The following is a 17,078-nucleotide window of genomic DNA, read 5'->3' on the forward strand; positions in this document are numbered from 1 at the left end:
GAGGGTCCAAGCAGGCGGTGCACTGTCAGCACAGAGCCTGACCTGGGGCTCGAAGTCGAGAACTGTGAGATCCTGACTGGAGCGGGTGCCCCTTATTTTTGACTTGTTTCATCCTGATAACACTTTTTTTTATATGCAAAAGTAACACTTCTGGTGGTGAACTTAGGAAGGAGGAAGGTAGGAAAGGCAGCACGGGGTGGGGGCTGGGTGCCGGAGCCTCAGGCCAGGCTGCCTGGGTGTGCATCTCGGTGCAGCCCCTCAGCGGCTGTGGCCTGAGTTTCCCCACCTGTAGAATGGGGATTATTAGCACTACCTGTCCCACAGGGCTGTTGAAACTTTACACGTTGCCGTGTGAGGCCTTGAGCGTCGGCTTTAGTGTACACATACGTGCCTTTTAAAAAGTGGGCTGGTGCTGTGCGTGCTGCTTTCCTCTTCAGGTAACCTTGAAGGTTTTGTGCAAGGTAAGCTTTCTGAGCCGTCCCCTGTCTCAGGCAGAAGAAATACATTTCATCTTGGCTCGGTGAAGACAGAAGGCACGGTTCCCTCACCCACTGTTACCAAGTCCAAGTTTCTTTTTCAGGAGTCTGTTTTTGCTGCTGAAAGTTTCTAGAACTTGATATTTCAGAGGAGTGTGACGTGCTCTGGGTCTTTTCTCTCATGCTGGTCAGTCTTAGGCTGAACACTTGCATCCTTTGGCACAGGGGACTTCTGGTGTGGCGCCGGTCATTTCTCTGCTTCCGCTTTCTCTTTCTGGTGAGCCTGTGGACTGCATGTTGAGTTTCTAGGAGTGACCTTCTGGTCCCTTAGCTTTTCCCACATAGTTTTGCTTTTTAATCTTTGTTTTGCACATGAAGATGTTCTTGAATGTATTTTGTCCACAGTTTTTACCATCTAAGGGCTCTTGTCCTTGGTTTGGTATTTTTGACAGTTGTCTTCTGGGTCGTGTTTTCTCTCTGGGGACTACATGGCTGGCTGCTGGGTGCTATTGCACTGTGGGGGAGGGTCCCACCGTGGGCCTCCTAGCCCAGAATGCCAACTCCCGGTTGAGTCAGGCTCTGACTGGCTGTTGTCAGCTGCTTCCTGGCTTCCTCTCAGAGCTACTCTCTTCAGAGCATCTCTGTCCAGTAGAGAATTGGGTGATGATGGAATGTTCTAGATCTGTGCTATCTGGTAAAGTCACCAGTAGCCAGATGTGATTGCTGAGCACTTGACTGACATATGGCTAGGATGATTGAAGAACGTAATTTTATTTTATTTTTTGTTTATTTAAAAAATGTTGTTTATTTTGAGAGAGAGAGCACGCAAGCTGTGAGGCGGAGGGACAGAGGAGGGAGGGAGAGAGAATCCCAGGCAGGCTCTGTCCCATCAGCTCAGGGTCTGATGCAGGGCTTGATCTCAGGAACTGAACTGTGAGATCATGACCTGAGCCAAAATCAAGAGTCAGACGCTTAACCAACTGAGCTACCCAAGCACCCCCTGAAGAACTGAATTTTAAATTTTATTTGACTTAGGGGTGCCTGGGTGGTTCAGTCTGTTAAGCGTCCAACTTCTGCTCAGGTCATGATCTCATGGTTCGTGGGTTCGAGCCCTGTGTCGGGCTCTCTGCTGACAGCTCAGAGCCTGGAGCCTGCTTTGGATTCTGCGTGTCCCTCTCTCTTTGCCCCTCCCCTGCTTGTGCACGCAACGCATGCACGTTCTCTCTCTCTCTCTCTCTCTCTCTCTCTCTCTAATATAAACATTAACTAAAAGTTTTTTAAAATTTTATTTGACAAAAAAGCAAACCCAAATGTGACTAAGTGGCTGTGGGGCCCAGCACTCTAGGGAGGTAGACCTCTGGTCTTCTGCCCACGAGGGCAAGGGCTGGGGGACCTTAGAGCACTCCTCCTGTTTGCAACCCTTCCTGCGTCCTGCGCTGGCCGGTTCCTGGCACCTCGGCTCTGCCTGCCGGGCTGCTTCGGTTACCACAGGTTTCCCTGCCACCGTCCAGTTTCCAAGTCACAGCTGACATCTCTTGGCTGTTGTTTCTTTTTCTCTTTTTCTTTGTGGATTTGTATCTCTTTATTTCGTTTTCCCGGGACTTGGGGGGTGAGGGTTGCTGAGATATGCATGTGGAATAATCTGCTTTTCTGGTTTCTGTTCTTGTGGAATGGCTGTGCTGGCTTTCAGAATCTCTGGGAGGCCAGTTCTGACTGTTCTCTGCCATTCTCTCCAGTTCACCTCTTTCCTCAGGCGTCAGCTTTTGTGCGTGTTTTGGTCTTTTCATGTTACTATTTCTGTCGTATTTAAGACCAAACGGATGTAGATGAGGGCTCCTCTGCTTCTTTTTTGTAAGTTGGAGTGTTTCCGGCTAGACCCATCCTGAATGAATTCTGTCAGGCAGCCCCATTTGGGGCAGTGTGGTGAGTGAACGAGCGGATTTTCTCTGGGAGCAGGTGAGTTGGTTGAGTTTTCTACTAATTGGGGACGTTCCAGATGCTGGGATGAAGCCTTTCCTTTATCTGGGATGCTCACGTTTCCTCCGGAGAACGCTTCACTTGCCCTAAGTGGTTTGTTGAGTTTTGCTCTGGGATGAAAGCTGCTTGTGCTCGTGAGGTGTAGCTCACACGCCGTCGAGTTCAGCCTCGTGTGTGCATACTTCATTGGTTTTATTTTTTTTATTTTTATTTTTATTAAAAAACATTTTTTTTAATGTTTATTTTTTTGAGAGAGACAGAGACAGAATGCAGGTGGGTTAGGGGCAGACAGAGAGGGAGACACAGAATCCAAAGCAGCCTCCAGGCTCCGAGCTGTCAGCACAGAGCCCAACGTGGGGCTCGAACTCAGAAGCTGTGAGATCATGACCTGAGCCGAAGTCAGATGCTCAACGGACTGAGCCACCCAGGCGCCCCTACTTCATTGGTTTTAGTACATCACAGAGTCATGTAGCCATCGCTACTAACTCCCTAATGTTTCAGCACCCCCAGGAGAAGCCCATATCCATCAATGGTCCCCCCCACCCTCACTCTCCTGCCAGCCCCTGGCAACTGCTAATCTGTTTTCTGTCTGAATTTCTTATAAATGTTCATTGTGAGGGGCGCCTGGGTGGCGCAGTCGGTTAAGCGTCCGACTTCAGCCAGGTCACGATCTCGCGGTCCGGGAGTTCGAGCCCCGTGTCAGGCTCTGGGCTGATGGCTCGGAGCCTGGAGCCTGTTTCCGATTCTGTGTCTCCCTCTCTCTCTGCCCCTCCCCCGTTCATGCTCTGTTTCTCTCTGTCCCAAAAATAAATAAACGTTGAAAAAAAAAATTTATAAATGTTCATTGTGAGCATTTCATATAATGGAGTCAGACAATATGTCTTTTGTTTTTTGTTTCTTTTTATTTATTTATTTATTTATTTATTTATTTTTTATTTTTTTTCAATATATGAATTTTGTTTCTTTTTAAAGATTTTATTTTTAATTAAAAAAGTTTTAATTTTATTTTTTTAATATTTCTTTTTTTAAATGTATGTTTATTTTTGAGAGAGTGAGTGTGTGAGCAGGGGAGGGAGACACAGAACCTGAAGCGGGATCCAGGCTCCCAGCTATCAGAGCAGATCCTAAAGTGGGGCTTAAACTCACAAACCATGAGATCATGATCTGAACAGAAGTGGACGCTTGACCAACTGAGCCACCCAAGTGCCCCTGATTTTTTTTTTTTAATGTTTTTATTTTTGAGAGACAGAGAGTGCATAGGTGCGAGAGGAGGTGGGGTAGAGAGAGGGGGACAGACGATCTGAAGCGGGCTCTGCTGACAGCAGAGAGCCCCATGTGGGGCTTGAACTCACAAGCCATGAGATCATGACCTGAGCCAAAGTCAGATGCTTAACGTCTTAACCGACTGAGCCACCCAGGCACCCTAGACAATAGGTCTTATGTGACTGGCTTCTTTAACTGGGTGTAATGTTTAAAGTTCATTGTGCAATGAAATACATTACTAGTTTTTCAGTTTCTTTGGGTTTTCTAAGCAGGCAAATAATTATATAGTTTTTTTGTTTTTTTAAATTTTTTTTTTTAACGTTGATTTATTTTTGAGACAGGGAGAGACAGCATGAATGGGGGAGGGTCAGAGAGAGAGGGAGACACAGAATCAGAAACAGGCTCCAGGCTCTGAGCTGTCAGCACAGAGCCTGATGCGGGGCTCGAACTCACGGACCGCGAGATCATGACCTGAGCCGAAGTCGGATGCTTAACCGACTGAGCCACCCAGGCGCCCCAATAATTATATAGTTTGTAAGTAATGCTAGCTTGATCTCTTTATCTGTCGATATACATTTTCATTCTTCCTTTAAAGTGTTCAAAGTTACCTTTGATGAGATATAATTTACATGCAATAAAACGCACCCATCCTAAGTATACAGTTTGAGTTTTGACAAATGTATGTATCTCCACCACCATCAAGGTGTAGAACATTTCTGTCCTCTCATGAGGTTAAGTGAACTGTGTCCCTTTGCAGTTAGTTGCCCTTATCTTGGCCCTGGGCAACCACTGACCTACTTTACTCTCTGGCTTCTTTATGTTAAAATAGTATTCTTAAGGCTTCTCCATATTATATGTTTTAGTACTTTGCTCATTTTCTGTTGAACCACAATTTGTTTATCCTTTCACCCTGTTGATGGACATTTGGGTTGTCTCCAGTTTGGGGCTGTTATTAATGCTACTGTGACATTTGCAGACAGTCCTTTGGGCTGACATGTGTTTCCATTTGTATTGGATAAATCTGTAAGAGTGGAATTGTTGGGTTGTATACTAAATATGTGTTTTTATGATAAACTTTTATGATGAATTGCCATACTGTTTTCATAAAGGTGGTGCCATTTTACATTTCAACCAACAATCTATGAGAATTTCAGTTGCCCTACATCCTCATCATCACTTAGTATTGCCAGTCTTTCTGATTGTAGCCTACGTTTTTGTGGGAATGTGGTGGTATATCACTACAGTTTTACTCTGCATTCCCTAGATGTGAGTTGCAGTCTTTTATGTTGAGTAAGACTCACAGCCCAGCACAGGGTCTGTTTTGTTGAAAGTTCTATGTGCACTTGAGAGGAATGTCTATTTAGCTGATGTTGGGTAGAGTGCCCTGTAAGTGTCATTTAGGTAGGGTGATTCATACTGTTATATAGGCCTTTTATGTCCATATTGACTTTTTTTCACTTGTTCTGTCAGTTCCTGAGAGTACCGAAATCTCTAACTACAATGATAAATTTGTCTTTTTCCTTTCCGCTCTCTCAATTTGGCTCTGTAATTTGGCGTGGTTATAGGGGTCTTGAGTCTTCATGACTAATTGATCCTTATATCATTATGAAATGTTCTGTTTATCTCTGTAATATTACATGTTTCAAAATATGCTTTGTCTGATACTGATATGGCTGCTCTGGCTTTTTTTTTTTTAAGTTGAGAGAGAGAGCGTGCACGCACATGCCAGCAGGGGAAGGGGCAGAGAGAGAGAGGGCAAGAGAGAATCCCAGGCAGGCTCTATGCTGTCAGTGCCGAGCCCGATGTGGGGCTCGAAGTCATGAACTGTGTGATCATGACCTGAGCCAAAATCCCTGAGCCGAAATCAAGAGTCGGATGCTTAACCGACTGAGCCACCCAGGCACCCCTGCTCGGGCTTTCTTATAATTCGTGATTGTTTGGTATGGCTTTTCTTCCTATTAACATTTAAAAAAAAAATTAAAAAAATTTTTTTTAGAGAGAAGTGGGGGAGAGAGGCAAAGGGGCAGGATGGGGGGTGGAGAGAGAAAGAGAATCTTGTTTTTTAATGTTTATTTTTGAGAAAGAGAGAGCGAGTGAGCAGGCACTGGGGAGGGACAGAGAGAGGAGACACAAAATTGGAAGCAGGCTCCAGGCTCTGAGCTGTCAGCACAGAGCTCTATGGGGGGCTCAAACTCACAAGCTGTGAGATCATGACCTGAGCTGAAGTCAGGCACTTAACCCACTGAGCCACCCAGGTGCCCTGGGAGAGAGAATCTTAAGCAGGCTCCATGCTCAGTGCGGAGCCTGACACAGGGCTCAATTCCACGACCCTGGGATCATGACCTGACATGACCTGACTCCAAATCAAGAGTTGGACACCTAAACGACTGAGCTACCAGGCACCCCATCCCCCATTAACTCAGTGCTTCTTGGTAGTTGTTCTTACCTGGCCTTGTGGAAGACTTGAGGGGACCTCTGTAGATGACTGGAGCTCATTCTCTGCATACCTTTCTCTTCGTTACCCTGTCCTGTGGATGTTAGCGGACTTAGCCTTCTTGAACCTCTGTCTCTGCTCTGCGTCCCCACTCCCTGTACTGAGTTCTGCATGTCACCTCCTGGCAGACAGCCTGGGCAGCTGTGGATCCCAGTCCGTTTGTTTCCTTGAACTGCCTGTTCCAGTATCGCTGAATATATATTTGTCATATATTTGTCTAGTTTTTTAATTTTTGGTGGTAGGGCAATTCTGTATGAGTTATTCCTTTATAACTGGAAGCAGAAATCTTTTATTCTGCCTTATTACATTGGTTAGAATGTGATTATCACTAAATCATAGTAGTTGTAGGAGGTATCTTCTATAAAGCACAATAGTAGATATTGGTTTGACATAGAATAATTCTTAAATATAAGAATATTTCTCTTGCATTAAAATTCAGAAATTTTTAAAAATGTTTACTTAATTTACTTTTGAAAGAGAGCTTACGCGCATGCTTGTGTGTACTCATACAAGTTGGGGAGGGGCAGGGAGGGAGACATAGAATCTGAATCAGGCTCCAGGCTCTCAGCTGTCAGCACATAGCCTGACATGGGGCCCAAACCCACTAATCGTGAGATCATGACCTGAGCTGAAGTTGGATGCTTAACCAACTGAACCACCCAGGCACTCCTCTAATTTTATTTTAAGTAGACTTTACACCCAGTGTGGAGCCCTTCTGCATTTTAAAAGCAAGGATGAATGTTGTGAATATTGTATTCATTCTGTGCCCTTTTAGAAACTGTTAAGATAAAAAAGTTTTTCGGGGCTCCTGGGTGGCTCAGTTGAGCATCTGACTCTTGATTTTGGCTCAGGTCATGATCCCAGGGTCATGGGATTGAGCCCCACAGCAGGCTCTGTGCTGATCCTGGAGTCTCCTTAAGATTCTCTTTCTTCTTCTCACTCCCTTTCTCCTTCGCCGCCACCCGTGCTTGCCTGTGTGCTGTCTCTCTAAAAAAAAAAATAAAATAAAAAAAAATGTTTTTCTTCTTTTGCTCTATTGATACTCGGATTACACAGGTTTACTAATACTGAACCACTCTTACGTTTGTAAATCTGTTTTTTCTTCTGGCATTTTGTTTCAATATCATACTAATGTTTAATTTTGTAGTAAATATTTTGCGTATGTTTTTTTCCTAGAATGGATGATGAACTTGTTGTTGGATATAGTACAAGATAAGACATCTCCAGCTGACCTCATACATCTGGCTTTTAAATTTCTTTACATCATCACCAAGGTAACATTTACGTAGCACTTTATAGCGGACAGAATACTTACGTACTTGGTTCAGAAATTACCTTCCAAATGTTATTTTTCAGGAAAGATGGTTCTCACACATAAACTGTGGGTTTCATTTTTTTTTTTTTTACCACATCTGGGGAATCAGATGTTAGTGATAGTGGTTCTGGGGTCCTTTGGCTGAAACCACGTCTGAGATATTTAGCGTCTCGCAGTTGAATAGATCAAGCACTACCTAGGTAGAAAGGACATGGGGGAGGGGCAGAGAGGAGGGGGAAGGGGAGAGAGAGCCAACTAATTCAGAAAGTCTTCTTACAAGGAGAAAGTGGACAAGCGTGGTGAAAATGGAAGTGCTTCTCAAACTTTAATGTGCAGATGAATTTCCTGGGCATTTTGTTAACAATGCAGATTCTGAGTAAGCAGGTCTGAGGTGGGGCCTGATAATCGGTATTCTTGCAGACTCCCAGGTGATGTGCGGGTGCTGGCCTACAGACTTAACCAGTTGCAGTTTTGACCACGGGAGTGACTCACAGCCATCTGGGGGTGGGTTTTGGGGGGCTACTCGGTGGAGCAGTGCCCGCTGTGTGGTGGAAAGAGGCCCTTGGCCAGTGAGAGAGCTCCATGGGGGGGCTGCCCTGTGCGTACTCGTCTGTGGTCTGCCGGCTCAACAGGTAGAGCGCAGAGTCTCTCCTGAACGCGGGGCACCATTGCATTTATGGAAGCCATAATGAACTTGGGGACCTTTGAGGTTTTCGAGGACTTATTCCTCATAAGTGTCACAGGGCGATTGTATAAACAATGTGGAGGGAAAACTTTTTAGTTTGTAGCATATCTGTGTTTCTGGTGAAGCACATTTGATATTTGTTAGTCAAGGGGGGCCAGAACATGTGAATGGATGATGTAAGAAGCAAAGATAGCCGTGTTTACTTACCAAGTTGTATCACTGTGATGTGACACAATTCTCTGATCACTGGGTGGAGTAGGTGGTGATCTTTGATGATAGAAGAAAAAGATAATTTTGTTACTTTCTGTGTTTTCTAATTATGTAGTAATTCAATGTCTTTTTATCTGGTAGGTTCGAGGATATAAAACATTTCTTCGTTTATTTCCTCATGAAGTGGCTGATGTACAACCTGTTTTAGATATGTTTACAAATCAAAATCCTAGAGACCATGAAGTGAGTGTGATTTTCTCCTCCTTTTCACTCCCACCCCTCTCCCTCCTCTCTTCCCTTGTTTGCTCCACTCCTTACTGGCAGCTTTATCCTCCTGTTTCCTTCAGTTTTATGTTATGCTGTTTTGTGTCCCTCTCTCTCTTTTCTTTATTCTTTTGGCTTTCTCTTTTTTTATATGTTACTTTAAATTATTTGCTTAAAAAAAAATGTTTATTTTGAGAGAGAGTGAGTAGGGGAGAGGGGAGAGAGAGAGAGGGTGAGAGAATCCAAAGCAGGTTCCACGCTCAGCAGGAAGCCAGACATGGGGCTCAATCCTATGACTGTGCGATCACGACCTGAGCCAGCGTCAAGAGTCAGATGCTTCACTGACTGAGCCACCCAGGTGCCCTAAATTATTTCCTTTTATTTTTTTATTTTACTATTTTATTTATTTATTTATTTTTAAAAAAGTTTTACTTATTTTTGAGAGAGAGGGAAAGAGAGAATCCCAAGTAGGCTCCATGCTCACCATGGAGCCCGATGCGGGGCTCGATCTCACAACTGTGAGATCATGACCTGAGCCGATAGCAAGAATCGGACGCTTAACCAACTGAGCCACTCAGGCACCCCAAATTATTTCCTTTTAAAAGATGTCTTTATAAAGAAAAAAAATATGCTTACATTCAGTGTGGTGAAAAGTGTGTCAACCATCTAGATTTTTAAACTTGAAATATAATTATGTTGGGGGTCCCTAGGACCACCCTCAGGTTTGATGATTCCCTAAGACCACTGTAGGACTCCACAGGTAGTTGTTCTTATGGTTGTGACTGGTTCGTAGCAAACCCAGCAAAGGGAAAAGGCATATGGGGTGAAGTCTGGAGGAAACCAGGAGCAAGCTTCAGAGTCTTCTCTCAGGTCACACAGGGCACTTGTCATTCCCCCAGCACTGAGTCGTGTGTTGCCCATGTGAATGTCATAGAGACCAGTGTGCAGGAATTTTCTTGGGGTTGGTTACGTGGGTACTCTGCCAAACATGGACTGAAATTCCAAACTCCCAAAAGGAAAGCAGGTTTCAACATAAACCACATGGTTTGTACAGATAGTCCAAGCACAGAGAGTCCCCCTTCCCTGGGAATGCTGGGAAGCCTCCTGAAGTTCAGGTTCCTAGCTGCCCAAGGATGGCCAACCTTGTTCGCAGGTCCCTCCAGGGAATCAGGTTGCTGTGGGAGTGTCCTTACGTACGGAGCACACGGTTCACAACTGCATTACCCAGGGAGCTGTTTCTGAACGTGCCCAATCTCAGCTTAGATGTAGGGGAGCATTTCCCCAGCTCCCCGAAGGGATTGTTCCAGGGCCAAAGTGGAATCTTGTTTTATTGACTACCTAAAATAAGGGCACTCCTATTTATTTATTTATTTTAATTTTATTTTTTATTTTTTTAAATTTACATCCAAATTAGTTAGCACATAGTGCAACAATGATTTCAGGAGTAGATTCCTTAGTGCCCCTGACCCATTTATCCCATCCCCCCTCCCACAACCCTTCCTGTAACCCTCAGTTTGTTCTCCATATTTATGAGTCTCTTCTGTTTTGTCTCCTTCCCTGTTTTTATATTATTTTTGTTTCCCTTCCCTTATGTTCGTCTGTTTTGTCTCTTAAAGTCCTCATATGAGTGAAGTCATATGATTTTTGTCTTTCTCTGACTGACTAATTTCACTTAGCATAATACCCTCCAGTTCCATCCACGTAGTTGCAAATGGCAAGATTTCATTGTTTTTGATTGCTGAGTAATATTCCATTGTATATATATACCACATCTTCTTTATCCATTCATCTGTGGATGGACATTTGGGCTCTTTCCATACTTTGGCTATTGTTGATAGTGCTGCTATAAACATGGGGGTGCATGTGTCCCTTCGAAACAGCACACCTGTATCCCTTGGATAAATGCCTAGTAGTGCAATTGCTGGGTCGTAGGGTAGTTCTATTTTTAGTTTTTTGAGGAACCTCCATACTGTTTTCCAGACTGGCTGCACCAGCTTGCATTTCCACCAACAATGCAAAAGAGATCCTTTTTCTCTGCATCCTCGCCAACGTCTGTTGTTGTCTGAGTTAATGTTAGCCATTCTGACAGGTGTAAGGTGGTATCTCATTGTGGTTTTGATTTGTATTTCCCTGATTATGAGTGATGTTGAGCATTTTTTTCAGGGGCACTCCTCTTTAAACTGGAATTTGAGAATAGTTTTCTTTATTCTTAAGTGTTTTGCTTTTTTATCTGTTTACACTTTCTCAAAAGGCTGAATGTGTGCTGAAGGGTGCCAGTGATGAGAAGCCATCGTACTGATGTATCATGATTTTTCTTTGTTCATTTTGCTATTTCTTTTGTCTGCTGAAGTAGCCAGCTAAGTTTGTATGACAGAGGGTGTGTGTGGTGGGGTGGGGTATGGGAGGGGCTCACGATGGGGTGCGTTCCAGGCTCTGGGGTGACAGCATCTGAAGGGACTGTGGTTGCATTGTGTGGGCAGGGAGGGCAGTAGGACTGTGAGTGGGGCATGCGGGTTACCTCTGTGCTTGAAACAGGAGTCATTTTACTTTGATTTAACTTCTTAGACTTGGGAGACTCGCTACATGCTTTTACTGTGGCTCTCCGTGACCTGCCTGATTCCTTTTGATTTTTCTCGCCTCGATGGGAACCTTGTCGCTCCACCTGGGCAGATTCGAATGTCCACAATGGACCGTATTCTCGAAGTAGCAGAGGTAAGCGTGATCCTGCCAATAGCTAGCTGCTAATTAGCATTCTTTTCCATTCTCATGCTGTCTTGATATTAGAGTTTAACTAGGTACACTTTTGACATTTATATTTCTTCAAGTGCTGTTACTCTTGCAGCGAGGTAAAATTCCATTTCGTAATTTATTTAGAAAGTATAATTCACGTAGGAATAAGGATGAATTCGAGCGAATTTCATTGTTTTGTAGGTAGTGCAAATACTACTCCGTTAAGCGTAGTAATGACGTACAAGAGATTTCAGAGGGCAGTTGTAAGAGAAAATGAAGGTCAATTTTAGATATAATTTTTAATTTTTAACATTATATAAATAATACATGATCAATCTAGAAAAACTAGAAAATAAAGCAAAGCAAGAAAGGTGTTAAAGCAGAATCCCTCAAATTCTAGTACCGACAGATAATGACACTTGTATATGTTTTCAGACTTTTTCTGAAACAAATGTTATGCGTATAGATAAATTATCGCATTACCCTGAATTTGAGTGGTTATAGACAAATTATTGCATTACCCTGAATTTGAGTGGTTTAGCACAACACACATTTATCATCTCACAGTTTGTGTGGGTCAGGAATATGGACGTGACTATGCAGGGCGATCTGCGTCAGGGTTCAGCAAGGCTCACCTGGAGCAGGGTCTGCGTCCGTGCTCTCGGGACTGTTGGCAGAAGCCAGACCATCGAGGGTGTTGGACCAAGGGCTTTAGTGCTTTGTTGGCTGTTTCTTGCCATGTGACATCACACCCCCCCCCCCACCCCCCAAAACGTGGCAGCATGTTCTCCAAGCTGGCAAGGGCAGGGTCTGCTAGCGAGACGGAAGTCACGATAACGTGTCACCAAGTCACAAAAGTGATGTCCCACCCCTTTCCAACTTCTCTTGTTGGAGACATGTCAGTGTGTTACAGTTCACACAGGAAGGATTATACTGGGTGTGAGCACCAGTGGGCGAGCTTGTTGAGCACCTGCTGTGTGCCAGACACTGTTCTAATCATCTTTAGTATACTGATCCATGTAACCGTGGTTGATGAGGTAGTTTACTCTTTTTTTTTAAATTCTATTTTAAAGATTTAAAATTTTTTTTTTGTTTTTAAGTAATCTTTACACCCAACGTGGGCTTGAACCCACAACCTTGAGATCCAGAGTCACACGCTACACTGACTGAGCCAGCCAGGCGCCCCAGCAGTTAACTCGTTTTATCCTCGTTTTATCCTCGTTTTACTGAGTGGGCATCAGTCGAGAAAAATAAGTAACTTAGCTGGTTCAATTTCTCATAAATGGTGGGTCCAAATGGGAAGTCAGGCAGTTTGGCTCCTCCCTGTGCTCCACGCCCCCACGCTGCAGAGTGCCCTTGCTGTCCGTGCTTAGCGAGCCGCTGCTTCCCTGGGAGTGTGTGCTCAGTGTCCCACCAGTGAGCAGACGTTTTCTCGTAACCTCTAAGGGGAAAGGTGCTCTGCCATGCCCTGGCTTTTAGCCTGTTCTCGTACGGACGGACATTTAGATGGTCTCCAGCTGTGTTCTGTGAGAGGTGGGGTGATGAGGAGCCATTTCACACACCTCTGTGTACCTGTGCTGCCGGGTGAGCAGCAGTCCACTTCTAGAGGTTTGGCCCTGGGTATGCGATTGTCCCCCAGAAAAAAGGTCTTTTGTGTATCATTTGGGACAAAGTTAGTTGAGATGAGAACTGGAAACTTTTTAAGGCAGGCCTCCAAAGAACAGGTCGTCGCTTGTTTTAACCCTGGGTGCTCTTCTGTCTGAGCGGGGCCTCCTGGTTCTGCATGTAACACACCTGCAGGTCCCGAGTGTGCTTCCTGGACTCTGTGATTCTTTGTTACAGTCGGGTGACACGTATGGGTTTCATTTTTGTGCTGTTTTTGCACGTGTGTGTTTGAAGGAGTGTGGCCACACGCCGTGTGCAGTGGGGTGCCTGCCTGTTGGGCTCCTGGCAGCTGCTGGCAACTGTGGTTTGAGTTTAGGGGGGGCTTGTGCAGCTTCGGAATTTGGCCTCTGCCTAGAAGCTTCGCCAGCCTGGGTTCTCTGGAGGCTGCTGCGTGTGGGACTGGCTGGTGAGCGGGTCCCGGAGATTTGTATTTTGTGTGTAACGGTGCCCGTCCTCGATCCTTTCTTTAGACCTACTTGGTTGTCAGCGACAAGGCCCGAGATGCGGCTGCTGTCCTCGTGTCCAAGTAAGTACCTGTTGGCCCCTCCCAGCTGTGTTGTTGATGTGTGGCTGGTGTGTTCAGAGAGGTTTTGTCTTACGTACTCTTCTGTGTTCCCTGTGTGTCTGTGTTACCTGGGAGGAGGTCTCTGGGCTGATGGGCCTGGGGAAGTCTTTCCTACTGCCCAATACTTTTCTCTTTCTTTGAGGGAGCATTGACACTGTTTGGGTGGAGGAGACCTCTGAACCTGATGGTGCTGGCTAGGGGCTCACGGAGGTCAGCTGATGGCCCCATCCACAGAGCACAGATTCACAACAGGTGGGGCAGGGCTCACCTTTGGGGTGGTGGCCGTTAGATGAGTCTTTAAAGGTCACCCGGCAGTTAACAACGCTGTGGTTTATGGAGATCGTGATATTGATTGGATCATTGTGGCTTAGGGTAAAAATCCCCAAACGTTCTCTGTTGACTAAAAATCAGGCTGTGCCTGAGGCAGGTAAAGATGAGCTGTGATGAGCTGGGTGAGATGACCCTAACAGCAGGCCTGGCTGCTCTGAAGATCCCCAGCAATATGCATGAGGGCTGTGTAAACTTGTGTCACGAGATGTGAGAACCGAAGGAAGCAGTTTTTCTAAGTTAATCTTTTGTGGCCTAAAATAAGTGCATGGAGTAAATAAATTAGAAAATTTGGCTTTCCCCTTTCTGCATTTGTGAAAGTTGAAAATGGGTCTAAAACCTTCTTTCTGGCTGTTTTGATTGGGAAAACGGGCAACACCTCACTCAGGGTCCCCTTACGCTTAGGTGTATGCCATGACCTTCTTCCCCAAAGTGGGAGGAGAAGCCCTTAGTCTGTAGGGCAGTGGGGTGTGGGATGAGGGATTTGTGCAGGTGCCTGGCACACTGTAGGGCAGGGCTTGAAGAGAACAGCTGACTGCAGGAGTGAGGGACAAACATGTGAGCCCCCGGTGTCGCTTCACCTGGGGGAGGGTGATACTCACTGGACAGAGGTTTCTCGTTAAAAAACAGTTTCTTTTTAATTGTAAGAATAATCCTGTGTCTTGGAAAATAAAAGTATAAGGCATAAAATCCACATGTACCTTCATCTCCCAGAGATGTGACTGCTTTTGCCTGTTGTCCTGTTGTCTGTGTGTCCTGTCCATGGGCATGTGGGCGCCCACGCTTGTCGTACCGGGTGCCAGCAGCTGGGCCTGGAGCTTCATCCCGTCTTCTTCCAAAACGCGATTATGATGTGAACACATTGCTGTTTCTGCAGTCCCCGTTGGGACACGTAGACTTACTATTTTTTATTACCAGCAATACTGAGGGTTTGATAGAGGTTTTTTTTAAAGTTTATTTATTTTGAGAGAGAGAGAGAGAGAGAGAGCACAGGAGCATCAGCATGAGGGAGGTGGGGAGAGCAGAGAGAGAGGATCCCACGCAGGCTCTGCACTGTCAGCACAGAGCCCAACGCGGGGCCCGAACCCACGAACCATGAGATTATAACTCCAGCCGAAATCAAAAGTCAGATGCTCAACCAGCTGAGCTGCCCAGGTACCCTGAGGGTCTGGTAGAGTTATGTTGCCCTTGACTTTGTGGAGCATTGTGTTTGTAGGGGCTGGGGAGGTGAAACCCTCAACCTTTGTTCCCTCCCTGATGTCCTCCGGGAAAGGTGACCTGGGGACAGATCCAACCACTTGGTGGGACTCTGCTGCACCATCTAGTGGTCAGGATGAGTACATGTTTCACAGAGTGGAGGCTGGTTTTCAGCACATTAAAAATGCTCTGGCCATTTTGCCAGGTGGTGGCTACATCCTGGTGCTGTGTAGCCAGCTTCTCAAGAGTGTTCTAGAATGGGCGGTGCTGTAACTGCATGGCTGAGCATCTTCTCATACACCCGGCAGTGGCTCTTCTGAGGGAAGAGAGGGCTCTGAGGTGGGAGGGCTTCTAGTTGGGACAGGAGCTTCCTGCAGGGATGCTGAGGTAGGTGCCGGGACCACACTGAGCGCTGCTCTGAGGTGAGCCATGACCCGGTGTGACATGAGGAAGAAATGGGCCAGAACGTCGCAAAGCAGGTTTGCACAGCATAAGTGCAGAGCCCCCCAAGTGTGTTCTGTGGGGGGCATCTGGAGGGACTGTGAAGTCCTACCTCCTGATGCTTTCTGGTCCCATGTCTCCTTGAGAGGCTGCTCATCTCCAGCTGTCTCTTCATGTTTTCTGCTTGTTTCCCGTGTTCTGCCCCCAGAGTGGAAGCTGCCCTAGCAGAGTGTGGGCTTAACCTGAGCCCCTTTTCAGATAGCTGAGGGCCTGGCATGTGGACAGGCTAGAGAGGAGTAAAGGGGGCCCAGGCTTTGGTGTGGGGCTTGGGGCTGGCTGCCAGCTCAGACCAGGTGTGTTAGCGGCAGGTCCAGTATGTGCTGTCTGAGCAGATGTGGGCTCTGCATGGGGCTGTGCGGTATTGGGTGGAGGGGTGGAGAAGGAAGACCCATGGCAGATGCAGGGGGAGAGGGCCTTGGGTCTGCTGCTGGGCCAGACCTCGCCGTATGGGGGTACTGTGTCCCGAGGTGAAGGGATGGAGTTGGGCCAAGGAAAGGGAAGGGCTGAGTAGTAGGTGTTGGGGGGGTTCCTGGGCACTGATGGTGACAGGTCAAGGTGGTCCTGTAGTGTATGGGGCCTCAGGATGAGTGGGGACCCAGGAGGGACGAGATGGGGGTGGTAGGGCCTGTGTCTGACCTCAGAGAGGTCATGTTGGGGAATGACGTCCTAAGGGCCATGGTCTGGGAGGTGTCTTGGTGTTTTAGATTCGAGAGTGTCCTAGAGTGTGTGTCATGAAAGGAGGACATAATGCACATTACAGATGACAGACGTCCTGGCTTGGAGGGCCATCTCAGGGGGAGGATGTGGTGGGCCAGAAAGAGGTGAGCTCTCTTCAGTTGGGGCCTTGGTTGAACTGTCTGTTTCCTTCTGGCAGGTTTGTTACACGGCCTGATGTCAAGCAGAAGAAGATGGCAGGTTTCCTGGACTGGAGCCTGCACACTTTGACTCGCTCCTCCTTCCAGACCATCGAGGGGGTCATTGCCATGGATGGCACGCTGCAGGCCCTGGTAAACACTGCCCCAGGGGAGGGGACAAGTTCTCTTCACTTTTGATTCTGTTCTGAAGTAGCTTGAGCATAGTAAGAGATAGTGAACCCCCATGGACAGTACTGCCCTTTATAACCCGGGGTTGTCCTTGCATTGTCAGCAAAGGGCTTTCTGTTCCAGGGAAGGAGATGGCCTGAGCCAGCCTGCTGCATCACCACCAGGGGGCAGCAGTGTCCACAGAGCTGGGGCGGGGAGGTGGGCAGGGAGGTGGGCAGGGCGTGCCCTCCTTGGGTTTCCTGCTGTGTAATTGTGTTATGGAGTATAATTATCGAATCAGCTCTGATGAAATAAGGCAGGTGATTTCACGTTTGGTTTTGTTCAGATACTCAGGGTGTTTGTGACAAGCGTGTTATATACAAAACC

General features: G+C 46.4%; 1 protein-coding gene across 3 annotated transcripts in view; it reads left to right on the plus strand.

Annotated features, from left to right (window-relative positions):
- Positions 1 to 17,078, plus strand: part of TBCD (tubulin folding cofactor D) — a 158,141-nt gene that overhangs the window by 1,936 nt on the left and 139,127 nt on the right. For 2 of the 3 annotated variants that reach the window (XM_053212068.1, XM_027052133.2), the window contains exons 3-7: positions 7,387 to 7,484; positions 8,562 to 8,663; positions 11,250 to 11,396; positions 13,550 to 13,605; positions 16,544 to 16,676. In XM_053212068.1, the coding sequence (XP_053068043.1) occupies positions 7,387 to 7,484; positions 8,562 to 8,663; positions 11,250 to 11,396; positions 13,550 to 13,605; positions 16,544 to 16,676 (536 nt within the window). The remainder of the gene's footprint in view (positions 1 to 7,386; positions 7,485 to 8,561; positions 8,664 to 11,249; positions 11,397 to 13,549; positions 13,606 to 16,543; positions 16,677 to 17,078) is intronic. The other variant, XM_053212069.1, reaches the window with a different exon arrangement.

The sequence above is a fragment of the Acinonyx jubatus genome, chromosome E1, assembly GCF_027475565.1.
Source record: "Acinonyx jubatus isolate Ajub_Pintada_27869175 chromosome E1, VMU_Ajub_asm_v1.0, whole genome shotgun sequence".
Taxonomy (NCBI): Eukaryota; Metazoa; Chordata; class Mammalia; order Carnivora; family Felidae; genus Acinonyx; species Acinonyx jubatus.